Source organism: Balaenoptera physalus (genome assembly GCF_965194825.1).
Source record: "Balaenoptera physalus genome assembly, chromosome: 8".
NCBI classification, from domain to species: domain Eukaryota; kingdom Metazoa; phylum Chordata; class Mammalia; order Artiodactyla; family Balaenopteridae; genus Balaenoptera; species Balaenoptera physalus.
The window spans coordinates 84,333,676-84,356,772 of record NC_138887.1 but is presented as its reverse complement, the minus strand read 5'-3'; the positions used below and the strand labels follow the sequence as shown (position 1 = coordinate 84,356,772).

The following is a 23,097-nucleotide window of genomic DNA, read 5'->3' as shown; positions in this document are numbered from 1 at the left end:
TCCTCTGTACCTTCTTTTTCAATGAACCTTCTGCTCTGTGAATAACATAATTGGTAGAAAACAACTTGCTACAAAGTAATCAATAAACAAACACCAATCAAATGAAAAATGCCCTTGCTGTTGTCAGGCTGGTATTCCCCGGAAGTATAAGCAATACATATTTTACTGAAGCTTTCATAGTGGAGATGGAGAGAAGATTTTCATTATTAACACTGAAAATTTCAATTAAGAAAGCCCAGTTGGGGCTTCCCTGGTGGCGCAGTGGTTGAGAATCTGCCTGCCAATGCCGGGGACATGGGTTCGAGCCCTGGTCTGGGAAGATCCCACATGCCGCAGAGCGGCTAGGCCCGTGAGCCACAACTACTGAGCCTGCGCGTCTGGAGCCTGTGCTCCACAATGGGAGAGGCCACGGCAGTGACAGGCCCGTGCACCGCGATGAAGAGTGGCCCCCGCTTGCCGCAACTAGAGAAAAAGCCCTCGCACAGAAACGAAGACCCAACACAGCCAAAAAATAAATAAATAAATAAATTTATTTAAAAAAAAAAAAGCCCAGTTAAGCATCCTCTCTCAATTTTCAAGTCTCTGTTTTGAAGTCACAGAGTCTCTTCTCTCTCCTCTCCCTTTACAGGGCTTACTTACCCTAGTTTTTCAACTCACCTTTCTTGCCTCTTCTCTCTTTCTTATTTATACAGAACAGTTTATACCCACCACTGGCCACCATCACTCCACTCATCTAAAGGATCAACGTGCCTTAAAACATACTTCTCAAAGCTTAACAGGCATATGAATCACCTGGAAATCTTGTTAAAATGCAGATTCTGAATTAGTGGGATTGGGGAGGAAAACTGAGATTTTCTAGTTCTAAAAGCTGAATGACACAGATGTTTTAAGCCTGGGAACCATCCCTTGGGTAGCAAGGGTTAGAAAATTGAGGATGATCACTGATTACCAGAACTTGTTTCCTCCCTCTCTAACACAGGTCTGTGCCAGTATATTTTTATGAGACACCATTTTCTCATCTATAAAATGGGAATAAGTACCCTCTCCTGCTACACAGTAATTGTGTAGTTTAAATAAGCTTTTGTTCTGGAAGAGTTTTGGAAACCATAAACAGTTACATAAATGTAAGGGGTCATGATTTTTGAATTCTGTGTATGCCATCATTTAACAAATAATTATAGGTGGTCTACTAGTGAAAGGTCCTGGGTTAGGTGATGAAGTTAAATCAGTGAACAAACAATGCAGTTTCTCTCTTTATAAAATTTATAATCGGTAAGAGAGCAAAATATTATGATATTACAAATTGAATTATTTAACTACAAATACCTTCTAATAAGAAAAAGTGTATGAGAGCACTTGATGGTTGTTTTAGATCAATCTAGGAGTGACATTTCACCTGATTTTAGACACAGGAGTAGTAATTAACTTAAAAAAGAGAAGAATAGAGAATATCCAGGCAGAAGGAACTAAACATGCAAGCACTCTGCAATAGGAATCACATGGCTTGTTCACGGAACTTTTTTTTTTAATATTCTGCCCTTCGTGATATGTGTTTCTTTCGCATTTATTATGATGATGTATTTTATAATTGATTGAATGATTTTATTTCTTTTTTTATGGAAGAGTAACTGTGAAGTTCTTCTACCTTCAGAATTGTAGAGTGGTTCTCAAATCTTAATTCATATGATCAGTTTATTGACTGTGTACAAGGGAACAACATGCAACCTACTTCCCCAGGTATCTTAACGGCAGATTCACTTTGTTGTGGTAATAACTCACTGTATTGGAAGAGTCTTTCTGAAGCATCCTTTTTTTTGGTTATAATTCTGAATTCTTAAATTCAAAGTTCTTAGAAGTTTATTTTAGGAACAATGGAAAGGAAACATGAGAAAGAGTTGGAAGAAAAAAAAAGTTTTATGGAGATAATTCATAGGAAAGATAAAAGGGAGAGGAAGTAGGAGTGGGTAGGGAGCCTTCAGATCCAAGATGCATTTATAAGATCTGTGAAGTAAAGATGAAAGGAAGGAGAATTTTGTAGTAAGGACAGCTCTGGGAAAGCCTCTGCTAGCCCAGTGGGAGGGATGATACAAATATTGCTCCTATACTGGGCAGAAATGGTGAGTCCTTGTAACATCACCTTGCTCAGTCATTGCCTGGGACTGTGAGGAGGTGTGTGGTAGCAGAGGGGGGTCTAGAAGGCATCTTTAGCTACAGGTTTTCAGCTAAGTGACCAGTGCAGAAGTTCCCTCTTGAAAAGAGATCTGAATGATAATGCTTCAATGTCTACTTCACCATTTCAATCTCTCTCACCATTTGTTCTCTATTGTTATTTTTCTCATCAAATGTGTGACTCTGGGTACGTTTTGAACAGTGCCAAATTGTGTCTTTTTATTTATTACACTTTTTTTTCCCTCAGAGTACCATTTGACTTCTCACTCTATGTATGATGCTTTCTCCCCCCGCCCCCCCAAGGTATTTTGTTTTCATTTGGAGCTTTTGTGTTTTTAGTCTTGCTTAAGAAAAATCTTACTTGCCCCCAAATTATATCATTTTCTGCTAATATTATTATTTACTAATTATTGAATTTTAAATCTTTGATTTATTGAAATTTATTATTTTATGATGTGATTCATACTTGGTAGACAATATTTTGTTACTTCCAGATGGATAGCCAATTATACCACCACCATTTATTAAATAAACTACCTTCTCCCCATTCATTTAAAACAACACATTGTCACATAGTTTCTCCATACTTCATTTAGATCCTTTTATGAACTTTTACTTATAGACTTGTAAATTATTTCTACTCCAGGTTCATACTCTATTAATTAGTAACCTTATAGTAAGTTGTAAATACATTGTGTAGTAAGTTCCCACTCAATACTCATTTTAAAAAATGTGAGTATGGAAGAATAAAAAAATTGGTAAATTCTTTTCATGCCCTAAAAAAAACCATAAAATTGGGCACAATCAGCAAAAATCTTTCTGAAAACTACCAACAATAAATGGAAAAGGCTTTATTTACGAAAAGCTGCCAAAACATTGACTAAGATCCATGCGAGACAGTGGCTTTTTTCCATGGACCTGGTCTCATCCCACTCCCAGCTTGGTTAGTGTGGTGCTGACCATGTAAAGCAGGAGCTTCACTGCATGGGGAGTGCTGCCATGACCTGCAGGTTCACAGCACAAGCTGTGAAGGGCGTTGTCAGTAAAGTAGCACATTCAATAGGAAACAAATGAGAAAAGCCTTCAATTCTGCTATTCTTTGGATTGTAGTCCCATTTGAGGCTATCAACGGACCTGCCACTTATTTTACCGGGGAACAGCAGGAATGAAAGAGCATTATAAAAGTGAGACTAACTCTTAATTCACACCTGGTTTACTAGCAGACTGTGTGCACATGCAGGGGAGACCCAAAGGGACATGGTTAAAAGCAAATGCCAAAAGAGACTTGAAAGCTGTCTGAACTTTACATACGCTCCTTAACTAAACACACATCTATCTGCAGAGGGTGGAAATCTTATGGGCTCATGGTGTTCAGCACAACCTCTAACCAATCATTGGCTGACCAGTGAGATATGTGGATACAGGAGCAACCCCAGGAAGTCAGGGGAGTTGAAAAAATCAAAAATGAGAAAAAAAATAACTGAGCAAAGATATCAACTACTGCAGCATCCAGAGTAGGTACAATACATGACCTAATATGTCCAGTTTTCAATGACAGAGTATGAGGCATACAAAGAAATAGAATATGTGACCTACTCAAGAAATAAAGCAGTCAATAGAAACTGTTCCTGAGTGGGTGCAGATGTTGAATATAACAAAGACTTCAAAGAAGAAATTATAAATATGTTCAAGAATTAAAAGACATGCTTAAAGGTTAAAGAAACATATGTGGTCAATGAATCAACACTTAAGAGAATCTCAATAAGGAAACAGAAACTGTTTAAAGGGAACCAAATCGATATTCTAAAATTGAAAAGCACTATAACCAATATGAAAATAGATTGGTCCCTCATCATATTTTAGATAGCAGAAGAGAGAATCCTCAAACTTGAAGATGAATCTATTTAATTTATCCTATCTGAAGACAGAAAGGAAAATATTTTTAAAAGAGGAATAGAGTTTCAAAAACCTATGGAATAGGGGCTTTCCTGGTGGCGCAGTGGTTGAGAGTCTGCCTGCCAATGCAGGGGACACGGGTTCGAGCCCTGGTCTGGGAGGATCCCACATGCCGCAGAGCAACTAGGCCCATGAGCCACAACTACTGAGCCTGCATGTCTGGAGCCTGTGCTCCGAAACAAGAGAGGCCGCGATAGTGAGAGGCCCGCGCACCGTGATGAAGAGTGGCCCCCGCTTGCCGCAACTAGAGAAAAAGCCCTCGCACAGAAACGAAGACCCAACACAGCCAAAAATAAATAAATAAAATAAAATAAATTAAAGAGGAAACATTTAAAAAAAAAACAAACTATGGAATAACATGAAACATACCAACATATATGCCATAGGAGTCCCAGAAGTAAAGGAGAGAAAACTATTTTAATAATAGTGGCTCAAAATGTCCCAAATTTGACGATAAACAGTTTACAGAGCCAAGAAGCTCAAAAAACTTCCCATGGGACAAAGAGAGATTTACATCTGGGCACATCATAGTCAAACTGCTAAAAGACAAATATAAAAAAAAAAATTGAAAGCAGCAAGAGAAAATTGACTAATTATGTACAAGGAAACAACAATATGATTTATGGCTAGCTTCTCATCAGAAGCAATGGAATCCAGAAGGCAACAAGATGCCTTTTTCAAAGTGCTGAAAGAAAAAATGAAAACCTGTCAACCCAGAATGTATATGTGATAAAACTACCATCAAAAATAAAGGAAAATAAAGACATTCACAGATAAACAAAGATTAAGTGAATTCATTCCTAGCAGAAATGCCTTAAAATATATTAAAGGAAGTCTTTCAGTCTTAAAGTACATGACATCAGATGATAACTCAAATCTACAGAAAAGCATAAAGAGCACTGTAGATGGCAAAAACATAGATAAATATAAATGACGGCAAATGTATTTTTTTCCATTTCCTCTTAAATAGTTAAAGAAAATATTGTTGCAAAGGCCAATGACTATAACACTATATCATTGAACTTATTACATACATAAATGAAATATACATGAAAATATTAGTATCAAAGAAGGAGAAGAAATAGAATCATACTGGAGAAGTATTGCTATCTATGTCCAGAATTAACAAAGTATTGACCATGATAAGTTAAAATTCATATTGTAATCTCTAGAGCAACCATTAAGAAAATAACTTTTAAAAAGTGCTAAAAAACAACAGAGAAATTAAAATGGTACAATAAAAAAATTTTAATAATCACAAAACAAGGTAGAAAAGTAAAAACAGAAGAACAAAAAAGACTTGACACATTAAAAAAATAGCAAAATGACAGAGGTTAATCCAATCAATAATAACATTGTGTATAGATTAAACACTAATCCAAAGGTATTGTTAGATTGGATTAAAGAACAATATCCAATTATAGCCTGTCTACAAATATACACTACAGATTCATAAACACAAATAGATTAAAAGTAAAAGGATGGGGGCTTCCCTGGTGGCGCAGTGGTTGAGAATCCGCCTGCCAACGCAGGGGACATGGGTTCAATCCCTGGTCCGGGAATATCCCACATGCCGCAGAGCAACTAAGCCCATGTGCCATGACTACTGAGCCCACGTGCCACAACTGCTGAAGCCTGCATGCCTAGGGCCCGTGCTCCGCAACAAGAGAAGCCACTGCAATGAGAAGCCCGCACACCGCAATGAAGAGTAGTCCCCGCTCGCCGCAACTAGAGAGAGCCTGTGCACAGCAATGAAGACCCAACACAGCCAAAAATAAATAAATAAAATAAATAAATTTATTAAAAAAGAAAAAAGTAAAAGGATGGAAGAAGTTGCATCATGCAATCAGTAACCATACATTAAAGAGCTGAAATGGATAGATTAATATCAGAACAGACTATAAGACAAAAGATATTATTAGAGACAAAGAGGGACATTTCATAATAATAAATGGATCGATATATCAGGAAAATATAATGCCACTAATATATATGAACCTAACAAAGAACATGGAGCAAAATCTAAGAAAATTAAAAGCATACATAGGTCACTGAAAAATTTTAGGTAGAAATGTCAATACCCTCTATCAAAAATAGATTTTTTTTGAAAACTAGATAGAAAATTAGTAAGATTATATAAGATTTGACCAACACTATCGGTCAATTTGACCTAATTGATGTTTATAGACTATTCTACCAGACAAGAAAATAATACTCATTCTTTTCATATATACATGCATTCTTCAGGATAAATTTTAGGCTAGGCCTTAAACCAAAAGTCAATAATTTTAAGGGACTGACATTATTCAAAATATTGAATTAGAAATTAATAATAGAAAAAAATTGAGAAACACCCAAATACTTATAATCTCAGATCATATCTCTAAATAACACATACATTAAAAAAGAAATAATAAGGGAACTTTAAAAGTATTTTTAACTGAATGAAAATAAAAACATGAAAATTTATGGGGACAGAAAAATCGATTCTGGGAGGGAAATATATGGTTTTTAAAAAGTAAAAAGGTCTTGAACAAGTCATCTAACATCCACCTTAAAAAACTAGGAAAAATAATTAAGCCAAAATTAGGCAGAAGATAATAAAAATCAGAAGTCAATTAAATGGAAACAGGAAAATATAACATGAAACATACCAACATATATGGAAGAGGCTGGTTTTCACTGCTGTGTTTATGCCGCTTTACACCCACTTGATTCACTTACAGAGAGATATCAATAAATACATTTTAAGATTCTTACTAGTCAGATATATGCTTCTGTGGTGAATAGAGTGTGTTGAGTCCAGTTCATTGACTAATGAGTCCCCTTAACTCTCTCCTTGTCCAAACTTTAGTCAGGCTCCTCTGAGCCTGTCAAAGGCTCCAAACATCATTCCTCTCTGCCACTGATGCTTCAGGCACCATTGGATCTGCTAGATCTTACGGCCTAAGTGGCAGAACAGCTTGCACAGCAGCCTGGACCTTTTGTAGAGCCTTCTGTTCTGGGCCCCACTCAAAACTAGCAGCTTTTCTGGTCACTCAGTAAAGGAGCCAGAATAACACACCCAAATAGTAATACGTTGCCTCCAGAATCCAAAGAGGACACTAGGCATTCTGGCACTTTTTTTTTTTTTAATTTTAATTTTTTTCAGTTGTAAGAGGGGTCAGATGTAACAACTTATTCTTCAGTTTGGAAGGGGTACCTCAACGTACCCTACACCACCCAACCACCCAGTGGTATCATTGAGTAAGAAGAATTCACAAAAGATGAATTGAGGGTACATATAAGACAAGAGAGGTCTATCAAATTTAATCAGCAGTAATGAGTTAAGTTCATATATTGAGGAGATATTTTTCAGGTCAGCTAGTTGGTGGGAGGAGAAAAATCAAAGAAGAGGTAAAAGGCAGTACTTTAGAATACTTGGTGTTCTTCCAACCACAGAAATGAGTGGAACCTCGAGTCTCAAAGGAGTCAAAACAAGTTAAAGATTTGGGTCAAATCTGCAATGGGATTAAACTGATCTTGCCTGCCACAGAAATGGAAATGCCTCCTTATGGTATTAATGTAGTGAGAAAAATAAATGAAATACACAAAATATTTTGAGCAGTATGACTTTTTCTTTAAGTAAGTCTTTTGTTGATGCTCAATATTTGATGTAGATGAATTCAAAGCTCCTCTCACAAATGTAGAATAGAAGCTCAGACACCTCTTCTGCACACCTCCACCTTCCTACTGTGGAGCTGCTGATACACTTCCACAAAACTCCCCTTTTCCTCTTCCTTAGCTTTACCATTACTTTATGTCTTCTGATTATATTAGATTTTTTACCTTTTGTTAGATGCAAACACCAAACATCAGTAAAAACTAGAGTTTAAAAAAAGCCTTCTTTTTAACTAGAGTTAAAAAGTTGACAATATCAAACATGTTTAATGCATTAAAGTGGTTCCTGAATTTAGAAGACATACGTTAATAAGAAAACCATTATAAATCGGTGAATTAGTATACTTTTCACCTTCTTAGGACAATTACATTTTAAGGAATGATTACTTAGAGGAAGGAGTTGATACATACTGCTTGATTCTCAGGTGTTGGATTGTCAGGTAACAGGTGTAGCTGGGAGAATGCTTACCTATACATTATCACTAGAGGCTATACTTTCTTATGCCTCATGTGAGCAATCCAGTATATAAATAATATGTATTTTTCCATTAATATGATTCCTTCTCTGCAGTTTCCATACTTTAAGGTTAACTGTGACAGATTCAAATTATAAAATAATATTAGAGTTAATTCACAATATAGTGTTAGCTATAGAAATTTTCTAATTTATTTGAATTCCCTAAGCATGTGAGTTTTGGGGAGCATTATTACTGCACATGGGTTTTACCTTTAGCGTCAAGTAAATTGGTTACATTGTGTATTTCACAAGTCTGTTTTTTGTAGACTTAAGTTTTCTGCAGTTGGTGTTAGGCTAAGCACTTTGAACCCATGCTATGAGACAGCCTTATCATCTTTGAGTTATAATTATTTATTTCTCATCTTTGTTCTCCTTCTGACTAGGGAATTAATTTTATTTGCATTTATGTCTCCTCTGCTAGCCTGTGAGTTCGACAAAGGCAGAAAATGTATTTATGCATTTCTTGTACCCCAGAGCCTAGCAAATAGCCGAGTATGAAGTAGGTGTTCAATCAATATTTTTCAATAAAATTAAAGCCCACAAAGTACATTTTTTCTCTCTCCATAAAAATAAAGCTGGTAATTTTGCAGACATATTTTCAAAATGTCTTATTTTTCACGATTGTGACAGTTGCTACATATGTCCTAGAATTTTTTTTTTCTTTTTACAGAGGAGAAAACAGCTAACAGTTCTTACTATGTAAAGGATTTCACCATAAAGCTTGAAAATAGACTGATTTTCTCACATTCTCGGGGCTTGCTCCGGGTGTAGGAGCACATATTTTCAAATAAAATATAATTAGTGATTTTTATAAAGGGAGAAACCATTGACTTCATTTTGCTCTCCTGTGTGAGCGGACGCTTGGTGACAGTTCCTATCCCCCGTGGGCTTGTCTGACAGTTCTCACTAGGCAACTCTATATTGGAACAGGGTAGGAATATAATTGTGCTCTTGTTAAAACATGCTGTAGTGTCAAGTGCACTGAATTTTAATTCCCTTGGTGGGTCCAAATAATCAGGAAATTTTCCAACTGCAGGAGGACTTTGAAATAGCATGTGACATTTTTACAGCTGGCCATAATTTCATGTTTTGTCACCTTTGATCAAAGTGTCATCTTAAATGAAAGCAAGGAGACAGAAAATGCTACGGTGAAATACACAATGTAACCAATTTACTTGAAGCTAAAGGTAAAACTCGTGCAGTAATAATGCTCCCCCAAAACTCACATGCTTAGGGAATTCAAATGTTAGAAAATTTCTATAGCTAACACTATATTGTGAATTATTTCTAAGATTATTTTATAATTTGAATCTGTCACAGTTAACCTTAAAGTATGGAAACTGCAGAGAAGGAATCAAATTAATGGAAAAATGCATATTATTTATATACTGGATTGCTCACATGAGGCATAAGAAAGTATAGCCTCTAGTGATAAATAATGTATAGGTAAGCATTCTCCCAGCTACACCTGTTACCTGACAATCCAACACCTGAGAATCAAGCAGTATGTATCAACTCCTTCCTCTAAAGGTAGTTCTCACTGGGAAACTATCAAGGGTTAGTTTAGGAGAATGAAATATTTAGGACCACCACAAATGTTTATAATACTATATTACGTAATGGTAGGGAAGGAAGTTATCTGCTCTCAAACCTCCTAGGTTTGGTACACATTTAGTTGTGAAGTGTTAAAATATTTGCAACCTAGTTTAGTCTGTTTGGGCTGCTATAATAAAATACCAAAGACTGGGTAGCTTATAAACAATAGAAATGTATTGCTCTCAGTTCTGGAGGCTAGAGGCTGAGATCAGGTGCCAGCATGGTTGGGTTGACTTCTCCTTGAATCCTCATATGGCAGAAGGGAGCTTTGTGGGGTCTCTTTTATAAGAGCACAAGAGGCTCCACCCTCATAACCTATGTACCTGCCAAAGCCCTTACCTCTTAATACCATCACATTGGGCATTAGGATTTCAACATATGGATTTCAGGGACACCCGAACAATCCAGACCATAGCACAACCTAATGACTGGATTGTAAATTTTAAAACTCCTTATTTTCCTGCTGCCTCAACGTCCCCCCTAACAGGCTATAAGCAGCCCTCCCGGGTGACCAGGTACACTAGCATGATAAAGCTGACCCCTGCTACAGGTTCCCCTTCTTGCCCTCCCCTGACCATGACCTAGTGACATTCAAGCACAACAATGAAATCCTCTGGCACCTTCTGCTGAGTACTCCACCCTGACCCTCACTTGCCCACAGGTCCTCACTCTCTCTCTCAGCTCCCCACCCACTTGGCTGAGCCAGCTCCCTTGGTGCTCCCCTCATGAGGTCCCTTCATGACCCTGTCTCTCTCAGACCTAGGACATAAGAAAATTTGTTTTCTTGTGGCCACACCTGACTGACCATCTCATGAAAGAATATAGGACAATGACACAGCAGGGGCTTAGAGATTTCTCAAGGAGATGGAAGTAACCTCTGGATAGGCAATCTAATGAGTTAATGTTATAGATGAAGAATTTAAAACCCACAAAGATAGTGACTTGATCGAAGTCTCCAAGCTAATGAGTGACAGAGTAGATCTTTTATCTCAGATCTTTTGATAGGTACCTAATCCTTCTCTGCAAATACAATAAACTGCCTCTATAAATATCTGATTTTCCTGTGTACTCTCTTTACAACAGGTTACTTCTGTAAAGTAAATAGTAAAGACCAATAATTATTGCAAAGATTATTCACACATATTAATAAAACTCTCAGTCAGTTAATCTGCTCAAACAAGTTTGGATACATTAGTGTAGGATTACTATTTTAACAGTTAATACATGTAAAACTAATCAGTTGTCTATGTAATTGCAAATGGCAAGAAATTCTTTTCCTTCACTTCTACTTTTTTGCTGTTGTTGTTATTGTTGTTATCTATTATAGTGTAACTAGCTACCCTGTAATTTAGTGGTCTAAAACAAAAACATGTTAGTATATTTCATGATTTTGCAGATCAGGAATTTGAGCAGGGCTCAGATTAGTGGTGGATGGGTAAATCTAGAGGGTCCAAGATAACTTTAACTAGATTTTTGTTTTATTGACACAGATACTGAGAAGGTTGGTCTCAACTGGGTCACTTTCTTTCTCCATGTAAACCTCAGAGCCTCTCCACGTGGGCTCTTCAACAGGGTCATTGGACTTCTTACATGGCACCCTAGGGCTCCAAGAGATGTAGGGGGAATCTGTCTGTCCTGCTAAAGGCTAAGCCAGAGCTGTCATGGTGTCACTACTGCCATGCTCTATTTGTTAAGGAAGTAGCGAAGTAACCCCGGATCCTTGATAGGAGAAGTGTCAATGCATTTGTACTCATCCTTAATCTTGCACAATACATTATCAGCAAAAAGGTTATATTTGAAACTTTAACAGTTACATTCTTTTCATTATCCTTCTGATTTAGAATATCTAAGCTTTCTTAATCAATGTTTAATCAGAATTTATAGTACTCTTAAGACATTCTAAGTTACTCATGTTGAAATAACAAAAGCAGTCCTTTTTATTTTATGCTTGTAAACTATCAGATACACTTTAGTTTTATTTAAACTTTCTGCTTAACAAGACTCACATTTTTGGTTGTACTGTCTAATGTTATGTTGTAGGGTTTTGATATCACTGAGACTCAAATTCAGGTAGATTTGAACTGAAAAGCCTTTTCCACTGCTTGAGATTACAGAGTAATTTTTAAGTGATTTTGTGAAATAGATAATTTTTAATTTAATGGATGTGTAACAAAATATTTATCTAGATATTTTATTACTAAAACTCAAACTGAGAAGTAAAAGAGACTATGCTGTGATATTTCTCTGACAGAAGAGAACCTTGGAAGCAGCTGTAGCCAAAATCATATTTTCTCACATGAAAGGATGTGAAACCACCACAGATACTAATAGTATCTGAGAAAGAAGCCAGGTGATTACCAAGGCTAATCAGCATTTCTAAAAATTCAGATAAATTTGAGACTATAATAGGATTACATTTTCTGCTACTCAAGCCATCAATATTTGCATATGAAACTGGTAAGGTTTACAAATTGGGATAGCTCTAATAAGCCCAGATTTGTGCCAGTAACAGCTAGAAGCTAGAACTTTTCTTGACTTTTCTTTCTGCAAGAAAAAATAGCAGGAAAAAAAAAAAAGCCTCCTTCAAAGTATTTGCTTTGAAATCTCATGATTAGATGAGACTCAATCCGATATCAAATCAGAGAGAGAGAGAAAAATCATTTCAGGTGCTAATTATAGGAAATTCAAAATACAGGGAGAATAGTAGAATACTTTACTTTTATTAAACTTACCTTTTAAAAAAATTCCAGTGTTGACTAAAGTCACATGAGGCAGAACCTAGGTAAAAGAAAATGTTTTCTCCTAAAAAATAGAAAAGAAGGATGTTATAAGACATTACATAAAAATATATACTATTGAATTAAGAATGCATACCTTGTAAAAATATTAATATATTAACAGAATATTGGCAAAATAGAATAGCATGACAGTCAATATTATGGAGCCATTTCCTCATAGTTGACCAATTAAATTTCACTTGAGCAGAATCATTTACTATTTCTGAATGTTGAGCATCTAAATGCTAAGTCTGATTGCAAGACAGTTGATTGACTTGACACGCCAAAATGGATCAACTTGACTGATTGTGAGTCATTCTAACCAGTTCTTCAGTAACACATACGAATGGTTATTTATGCAAAAATAACCATTTCAGTATATTTTAACTCTTAAGTTAAAAAACCACACTCTCCCCCTCCCCTGCCCAGAGAATCAATTCTAAGCACATGAAAGAACTTTGGACTTTCCCTCTCCATTAAAGGAGCCACTAGCCACATGTGGCTATTTAAATTTAAACTTAAATGAATTAAAATTAAATAAAATTACGTTTGTAATTCCTCAGCCATATTACTCCATTTCAAGTGCTCAACAGTCCCATGTGGCTCATGGATCCCATATTGGACAGCGTAGATATAGAACATTTCCATCATACAGAAAGTCCTATTGGACAGCATTGATCTAGAGAATTTCATTGGCTGAAATTAAGCTTTTGTGTATTATATTAGAGACTATCTAATTATTAAGTCTTGTAAGAGCCTTCAAAGATACAATAATATTGAACAAAAGGTTATTGATATTACCATAGTTTTAACTTTCTACAAATGGACAAGTAAAAGATAAAAAAATAGATTTTCCCACTAATTGGCTAAAAATAAAAACAGGCATAATTCTAAATAGTAGACTAGCATATGAAAATAAGCACAACATAACTAATAGTCAAATAAAACGGATGTATTCATGATGACTTTTAAAAAATCTGTAAGATTAACCAAACTTTAAAAATTGGCCCTCTTCATTCATGACTGGTGTGAATGTAAATTCAGCAAGAGATCAGATATTATCTTTTGTAGTTAAAAATATGCATTTTTGACCCACCCGTATGAATCTATCCAATAGAAATTAAGGTCTTGCTATAGAAGGAAGCTTATATAGAATAATTTCTAGTGGCAAAAACTTGGAAATAACATGAATGGACATCAATAAAGGAATAGTTGAATAACTTACAGTACATTCACCATATAAAATTATAAAGTGATTTTTAAAAATATGTTAGATCTTCTACCTTTCATGTGCAGAGATCACAAAGTACACAAACATGACATACTTTTAAGTAAAAAAGAGAATGAAAAAACAAATACAAAGCCGCAAGAATATGTATAAGTGAAGAATAATGAGGAAAAACAAGAATAATTATCAAATGTAAAACTAAAGTTAACTATATTAATATACAATTTACGTGAACATGAACAAAGTTGTGGAACGTTATATACTGTGCTTTTAATATCACTTGTGTCTGAGAATTAAGAAAGGGGTTTACAGGAAAGTTATCAATTTTGTCTTTACATATTCTTGCATTGTTTCTCTTCTTCCAAGGAGCATCCATCATTTTGCAATTTAAAAATATTTAATTAAACACAGTGCATTGTGAATCTCCTATAAATAAACCCACTTTGCAAATTAGGGATATGGCAATAAATATTAATAGATTAGACTTAGATAGAACTTTGTAATTTATAAAGTACTTTCATATATAGTTGATCCTTACAAGGACCTTGTCAGGGTGGTTAGTAACTGAAAGTATATCCAGTTAATAAACGGTGGAGCCAGGAGCAGCATCCAGGTCTTCTGAATCTCTATTTCATCTTCTTTCCACAGTATCACAGCTCCTCCAAAAAATATCCCCAAAGAAAAAATTTTACAGATGGAGAAATTAAGTCCTAAAAAAGCCCATATGTCAGGTCTTTCCAATTCTATTATTTTAGTACTTGTCTCCAGCACCATCCTCTCTTCTCCAACCAAAATCCTTTTTCAACATTTCTAAATAAAGATGAGTTTGTAATTAGGATAAAAAGCATATGTGTGAAGTATTATAATATGTTTGTATCAGAGATGTATTTTTATGTATAAGATAATGTTTAAATGTTGGAAAATTATTTTTAAGTAAAATACAATGTTCCTTATTTTATTCATTTGCATCAAATAGTAGCACCCTTTGGAAAAGATGGTGAACAGATAAATTTCTGTGTATTGTTAAAGCCGGGAGTGTCCTTAGACATCAAGTATTAGAGTAAAAAACAGCATCTCTTTTAAATAATAAAAATTAAAAGGGAAGTGGTAAAGCCAGGAAGGCAAAGGTACAGAAGGAAGTGGGGCAGCAAACAGAGTAGCATCATTTTTCACCTTCATTTTTCAGATAAGGAAAACTTGTCTATGAAAAGTGGATTTAACTTACAAATAATGTGGTTTAAATGTATGAGGTCCTGTTTTGTTATAATAATGAGTAAACTGAGGTAGATATATGCAATATTTATCCAGAAGAAAAAAGTAACATTTAAAAATAGCAATGAGCAAACAGCAGTAGAAGCACATATAATCTCTCATACAGAATGAATCAATTCAAACGTCAGAAAGCTTTCATTGTGCGTTACGCTAAGCTGTAAGGGTTATCTGATGTCTATTTTCAGTATTGATAAATAATGTCATCTTTTAAGTTGGCCTCTTTGCAAAGAAAGGACACTGAACATGACCTGTTCTAAACTTCAGTTGGAAAGGACTACAGAATAACGCCATGCACTTTCCATGCTTAAGCCATCTTTTCGGTTCAGCCTTTGTCAGTTTGTTTTCAGTGTAGGTTCCTATTTGCTTTTAGTCTCCACAGTAACTAGGCATATTAGGGAGCTCAGACACTTATAAATATCATAAACCAGATGCTCTCTTACCCACAGGATTTCTGAAAAACTTCCAATGGGAAAAATGGGCTGGAATCCAGGGCCCAAATCCCTGAGCCCAAGTTGATGCAAATAGCAGAAAATAAAACAACAGGGGAAAAAAGAAACAGGATATTTGAGTAGCAACTCTCAATGATTACTAAATCTAACATCTTTTTTTCCAGGTGACTGGAACCATTCAACACCCATTACATGAGTTTTGGTATAAACTTTTCTTTGAGTTATTTTGTCCATACATCTGTTTTCACAGATGAATATAACTCATGATAAGGCATTTTTAAAGCAATACATCTGTTGAAGTTGAACATATAATGCCTCTTGAAAAATAAAAAGGAAGGAATGGTGACCTCATGAATAAGAGGGGAAAAATAATTTGTCAAAAGTAACATCTGGGCTTCCCTGGTGGTGCAGTGGTTGAGAATCTGCCTGCCAATGCAGGGGACACGGGTTCGAGCCCTGGGCTGGGAAGATCCCACATGCCGCGGAGCAACTAGGCCCGTGAGCCACAGCTGCTGAGCCTGCGCATCTGGAGCCCGTGCTCTGCAACAAGAGAGGCCGCGACACTGAAAGGCCCGCGCACCGCAATGAAGAGTGGCCCCCACTTGCCACAACTAGAGAAAGCCCTCGCACAGAAACGAAGACCCAACACAGCTAAAAATAAATTAAAAAAAAAAAAAAAAAAAAGTAACATCTGATTAGGCCTCAAAGAGTGGGAGAAGAATTGAGATTTTCAAATGTTTATAGACAAACCAGTATGGGCTCTTCAACTATAAGAAGGAAACTTTTGTAGAGATGATTTACCTCCAGTTCCAAGGAGCCCAATGTAATGTCCTGTGGAGCCATAATACTATCTACTATACATTTCCAAATCCAGATGGGAACTCTGCAGACACCAGTAGACAAAGGGAAAAGAAGTAGAAATATTCCTACAGATATTTAAGCTATTTACAGGTGTCATTTAAAATGCAAGAGTGAAAGGTAAATTTTAATATCTCATGTGCTGAATTCACTGCCAAATTTTTATTTCTATAAGCATGAGAGAGAAGTTTTGATGTTTTATAAAATTATACAAATATTATGCTAAAAGTTTGGTATCTACAGAATTGTCAGTTAATACTAAGCAAATAGCAAGGACATTAGATACTCACTAAATCTATGGAAAATGTTATCAACATCTTTGGTTTTAACAATAATAGGTGAAACAATCTACACTCTAATTTAAATATTCAGTGCAATTCTGTAATAACTTATTAGTGCTTTTCAACATAGATGTGAGGGTCCATTCTCCTTATTTCATCGTTCATTAAGTCTGGGCAATAGATTGTCACTACCTGATAGAATTTGTTCACTCCAGCTTAAATATTCTGAGCAGGTTCTATGGCTACAGTATTAAGATTGTGGTATACAATCTTATACTTATTACTTATTGTGTGATTGCAGTATTAAGATTTGTCCAATTAGTGGCCCTGGAAAACACTGGGGACATAGGAATCTACTCTCTGCCCCTTTATTCCCTGAGACTGAGTTGCTGGCCAATTCTCTGGCAAGAGACAAGCATCATCTTCCCCTCCAATTCATTTCTACTCTTACTTATCCTCAAGGAGAACATAAGATTGCCCACTTCCCCTGCACAGGGTAGGGGAAACACAAGAGTCAGCGTAGGTAACAGATACTTGTGTTATTGTGAGGCTTTAATGTGTTTACATACCAGGTGATTGCAAGCCATCTTATGAGGGAAATGAGCAAAGTTTGAATTGCTTTCTTATTTCTTAATGCACTGATAATACTACTGCAGATATGAATTAATTCAGTTTTTTTGATTCTATGTTCTAATTATGGAGGCAAGCTATATACATATGAGTAAAATAACAATCCAATGCACAATATTTGAACATGTTATAATTGGAATTGACAGTTATTGATAAAGTCTGTTAATTTATTCCAATTATTCAAATTTCCCTTAGCATAATCATAATATTTAAAAATATATTTTAGCAGCTCTACCCACCACCAGAGCCTCCCATCAAGCCTCTTAGATAGCCTCAACCACCAGAGGGCAGACAACAGAAGCAAGAAAAACTACAGTCCTGCAGCCTGTGGACCAAAAACCACAGTTAGAGAAAGATAGAGAAGATGAAAAGGCAGAGGGCTATATACCAGATGAAGGAACAAGAAAAAACACCAGAAAAACAACTAAATGAAGTGGAGATAGGCAACCTTCCAGAAAAAGAATTCAGAATAATGATAGTGAAGATGATCCAGGACCTCGGAATAAGAATGGAGGCAAAGATTGAGAAGATGCAAGAAATGAATAACAAAGACCTAGAAGAATTAAAGAACAAACAAACAGAGATGAACAATACAATAACTGAAATGAAAACTACACTAGAAGGAATCAATAGCAGAATAACTGAGGCAGAAGAACGGATAAGTGACCTGGAAGACAGAATGGTCGAATTCACTGCTGCAGAACAGACTAAAGAAAAAAGAATGAAAAGAAATGAAGACAGCCTAAGAGACCTCTGGGACAACATTAAACGCAACAACATTCGCATTATAGGGGTCCCAGAAGGAGAAGAGAGAGAGAAAGGACCAGAGAAAATATTTGAAGAGATTATAGTCGAAAACTTCCCTAACATGAGAAAGGAAATAGCCACCCAAGTCCAGGAAGCGCAGAGAGTCTCATACAGAATAAACCCAAGGAGAAACACGCCGAGACACATAATAATCAAAGTGGCAAAAATTAAAGACAAAGAAAAATTATTGAAAGCAGCAAGGGAAAAACGACAAATAACATACAAGGGAACTCCCATAAGGTTAACAGCTGATTTCTCAGCAGAAACTCTGCAAGCCAGAAGGGAGTGGCATGATATACTTAATGTGATGAAAGGGAAGAACCTACAACCAAGATTACTCTACCCGGCAAGGATCACATTTAGATTTGATGGAGAAATCAAAAGCTTTACAGACAAGCAAAAGCTAAGAGAATTCAGCACCACCAAACCAGCTCTACAACAAATGCTAAAGGAACTTCTCTAAGTGGGAAACACAAGAGAAGAAAAGGACCTACAAAAACAAACCCAAAACAATTAAGAAAATGGTCATAGGAACATACATATCAATAATTACCTTAAACGTGAATGGATTAAACGCCCCAACCAAAAGACATAGACTGGCTGAATGGATACAAAAACAAGACCCATATATATGCTGTCTACAAGAGACCCACTTTAGACCTAGGGACACATACAGACTGAAAGTGAGGGGATGGAAAAAGATATTCCATGCAAATGGAAATCAAAAGAAAGCTGGAGTAGCTATACTCATATCAGATAAAATAGACTTTAAAATAAAGAATGTTACAAGAGACAAGGAAGGACACTACATAATGATCCAGGGATCAATCCAAGAAGAAGATATAACAATTATAAATATATATGCACCCAACATAGGAGCACCTCAATACATAAGGCAACTGCTAACAGCTATAAAAGAGGAAATCGACAGTAACACAATAATAGTGGGGGACTTTAACACTTCACTTACACCAATGGACAGATCATCCAAAATGAAAATAAATAAGGAAACAGAAGCTTTAAATGACACAATAGACCAGATAGATTTAATTGATATATATAGGACATTCCATCCAAAAACAGCAGATTACACGTTCTTCTCAAGTGCGCACGGAACATTCTCCAGGATAGATCACATCTTGGGTCACAAATCAAGCCTCAGTAAATTTAAGAAAATTGAAATCATACCAAGCATCTTTTCTGACCACAACGCTATGAGATTAGAAATGAATTACAGGGAAAAAAACGTAAAAAAGACAAACACATGGAGGCTAAACAATACGTTACTAAATAACCAAGAGATCACTGAAGAAATCAAAGAGGAAATAAAAAAATACCTAGAGACAAATGACAATGAAAACACGACGACCCAAAACCTATGGGATGCAGCAAAAGTGGTTCTAAGAAGGAAGTTTATAGCTATACAAGCCTACCTAAAGAAACAAGAAAAATCTCAAGTAAACAATCTAACCTTACACCTAAAGAAACTAGAGAAAGAAGAACAAACAAAACCCAAAGTTAGCAGAAGGAAAGAAATCATAAAGATCAGAGCAGAAATAAATGAAATAGAAACAAAGAAAACAATAGCAAAGATCAATAAAACTAAAAGTTGGTTCTTTGAGAAGATAAACAAAATTGATAAGCCATTAGCCAGACTCATCAAGAAAAAGAGGGAGAGGACTCAAATCAATAAAATCAGAAATGAAAAAGGAGAAGTTACAACAGACACCGCAGAAATACAAAACATCCTAAGAGACTACTATAAGCAACTTTATGCCAATAAAATGGACAACCTGGAAGAAATGGACAAATTCTTAGAAAGGTATAACCTTCCAAGACTGAATCAGGAAGAAACAGAAAATATGAACAGACCAATCACAAGTAATGAAATTGAAACTGTGATTAAAAATCTTCCAACAAACAAAAGTCCAGGACCAGATGGCTTCACAGGTGAATTCTATCAAACATTTAGAGAAGAGCTAACACCCATCCTTCTCAAACTCTTCCAAAAAATTGCAGAGGAAGGAACACTCCCAAACTCATTCTATGAGGCCACCATCACCCTGATACCAAAACCAGACAAAGACACTACAAGAAAAGAAAATTACAGACCAATATCACTGATGAATATAGATGCAAAAATCCTCAACAAAATACTAGCAAACAGAATCCAACAACACATTAAAAGGATCATACACCACGATCAAGTGGGATTTATCCCAGGGATGCAAGGATTCTTCAATATACGCAAATCAATCAATGTGATACACCATATTAACAAATTGAAGAATAAAAACCATATGATCATCTCAATAGATGCAGAAAAAGCTTTTGACAAAATTCAACACGCGTTTCTGATAAAAACTCTCCAGAAAGTGGGCATAGAGGGAACCTACCTCAACATAATAAAGGCCATATATGACAAACCCACAGCAAACATCATTCTCAATGGTGAAAAACTGAAAGCATTTCCTCTAAGATCAGGAACGAGACAAGGATGTCCACTCTCACCACTATTATTCAACATAGTTCTGGAAGTCCTAGCCACGGCAATCAGAGAAGAAAAAGAAATAAAAGGAATACAAATTGGAAAAGAAGAAGTAAAACTGTCACTGTTTGCGGATGACATGATACTATACATAGAGAATCCTAAAACTGCCACCAGAAAACTGCTAGAGCTAATTAATGAATATGGTAAAGTTGCAGGATACAAAATTAATGCACAGAAATCTCTTGCATTCCTATACACTAATGATGAAAAATCTGAAAGAGAAATTATGGAAGCACTCCCATTTACCATTGCAACAAAAAGAATAAAATACCTAGGAATAAACCTACCTAGGGAGACAAAAGACCTGTATGCAGAAAACTATAAGACACTGATGAAAGAAATTAAAGATGATACCAACAGATGGAGAGATATACCATGTTCTTGGATTGGAAGAATCAACATTGTGAAAATGAGTATACTACCCAAAGCAATCTACAGATTCAATGCAATCCCTATCAAATTACCAATGGCATTTTTTACGGAGCTAGAACAAATCATCTTAAAATTTGTATGGAGACACAAAAGACCCCGAATAGCCAAAGCAGTCTTGGGGCAAAAAAATGGAGCTGGAGGAATCAGACTCCCTGACTTCAGACTATACTACAAAGCTACAGTAATCAAGACAATATGGTACTGGCACAAAAACAGAAACATAGATCAATGGAACAAGATAGAAAGCCCAGAGATTAACCCACACACCTATGGTCAACTAATCTATGACAAAGGAGGCAAAGATATACAATGGAGAAAAGACAGTCTCTTCAATAAGTGATGCTGGGAAAACTGGACAGCTACATGTAAAAGAATGAAATTAGAATACTCCCTAACACCATACACAAAAATAAACTCAAAATGGATTAGAGACCTAAATATAAGACTGGACACTATAAAACTCTTAGAGGAAAACATAGGAAGAACACTCTTTGACATAAATCACAGCAAGATCTTTTTTGATCCATCTCCTAGAGTAATGGAAATAAAAACAAAAATAAACAAGTGGGACCTAATGAAACTTCAAAGCTTTTGCACAGCAAAGGAAACCATAAACAAGACGAAAAGACAACCCTCAGGATGGGAGAAAATATTTGCAAATGAATCAACGGACAAAGGATTAATCTCCAAAATATATAAACAGCTCATTCAGCTCAATATCAAAGAAACAAACACCCCAATCCAAAAATGGGCAGAAGACCTAAATAGACATTTCTCCAAGCAAGACATACAGATGGCCAAGAAGCATATGAAAAGCTGTTCAACATCCCTAATTATTAGAGAAATGCAAATCAAAACTACAATGAGGTATCACCTCACACCAGGTAGAGTGGGCATCATCAGAAAATCTACAAACAAGAAATGCTGTAGAGGGTGTGGAGAAAAGGGAACCCTCTTGCACTGTTGGTGGGAATATAAATTGATACAGCCACTATGGAGAACAGTATGGAGGTTCCTTAAAAAAACTAAAAATAGAATTACCCTATGACCCAGCAATCCCACTACTGGGCATATACCCAGAGAAAACCGTAATTCAAAAAGACACATGCACCCGAATGTTCATTGCAGCACTATTTACAATAGCCAGGTCATGGAAGCAACCTAAATGCCCATCAACAGACGAATGGATAAAGAAGATGTGGTACATATATACAATGGAATATTACTCAGCCATAAAAAGGAACGAAATTGAGTCATTTGTTGAGACGTGGATGGATCTAGAGACTGTCATACAGAGTGAAGTAAGTCAGAAAGAGAAAAACAAATATCATATATTAACGCATGTATGTGGAACCTAGAAAAATGGTACAGATGAGCCAGTTTGCAGGGCAGAAGTTGAGACACAGATGTAGAGAATGGACATATGGACACCAAGGGGGGAAAACTGCGGTGAGGTGGGGATGGTGGTGTGCTGAATTGGGCGATTGGGATTGACATGTATACACTGATGTGTATAAAATTGATGCCTAATAAGAACCTGCAGTATAAAAAAACAAACAAAACAACTAATACTAAACTTTCATTGGGTTATTTGTATGGAAATATGTTAATATAAATGTTTCAGACATTGCATGAAATTTCTAAAAATCTTGTATTTGTATGGAAATATGTTAATATAAATGTTTCAGACATTACATGAAATTTCTAAAAATCTTATATTTGTATTTGTATGGAAATATGTATGGAAATATGTTAATATAAATGTTTCAGACATTAAAAATATATATATATATATATATTTTATAGTTAGGTTTATTATTTGATTATTTCCTACACCCTTTATTGTTCCAAGATGACAGAGGCTTTTGTTTTTCTTATTTACTTGCCTGGTAATAATATATATTCAAGGAATAT

The 23,097-nt window shown here is 35.7% G+C and overlaps 1 protein-coding gene across 4 annotated transcripts in view; it reads right to left on the bottom strand.

Moving 5' to 3' along the window:
• LOC309665724 (uncharacterized protein) overlaps positions 1 to 23,097 on the bottom strand; it is a 608,811-nt gene that overhangs the window by 11,604 nt on the left and 574,110 nt on the right. For 2 of the 4 annotated variants that reach the window (XR_014266649.1, XR_014266650.1), the window contains exon 13: positions 11,101 to 12,700. Coding sequence is in view for 2 of the 4 variants with exons in the window: in XM_082472434.1 (XP_082328560.1) it covers positions 12,661 to 12,700 (40 nt within the window). In the remaining 2 variants the exon portion in view is untranslated. Of the gene's footprint in view, positions 1 to 11,100; positions 12,701 to 23,097 lie in introns of those variants that run through there. The other 2 variants (XM_082472434.1, XM_082472433.1) reach the window with 2 other exon arrangements.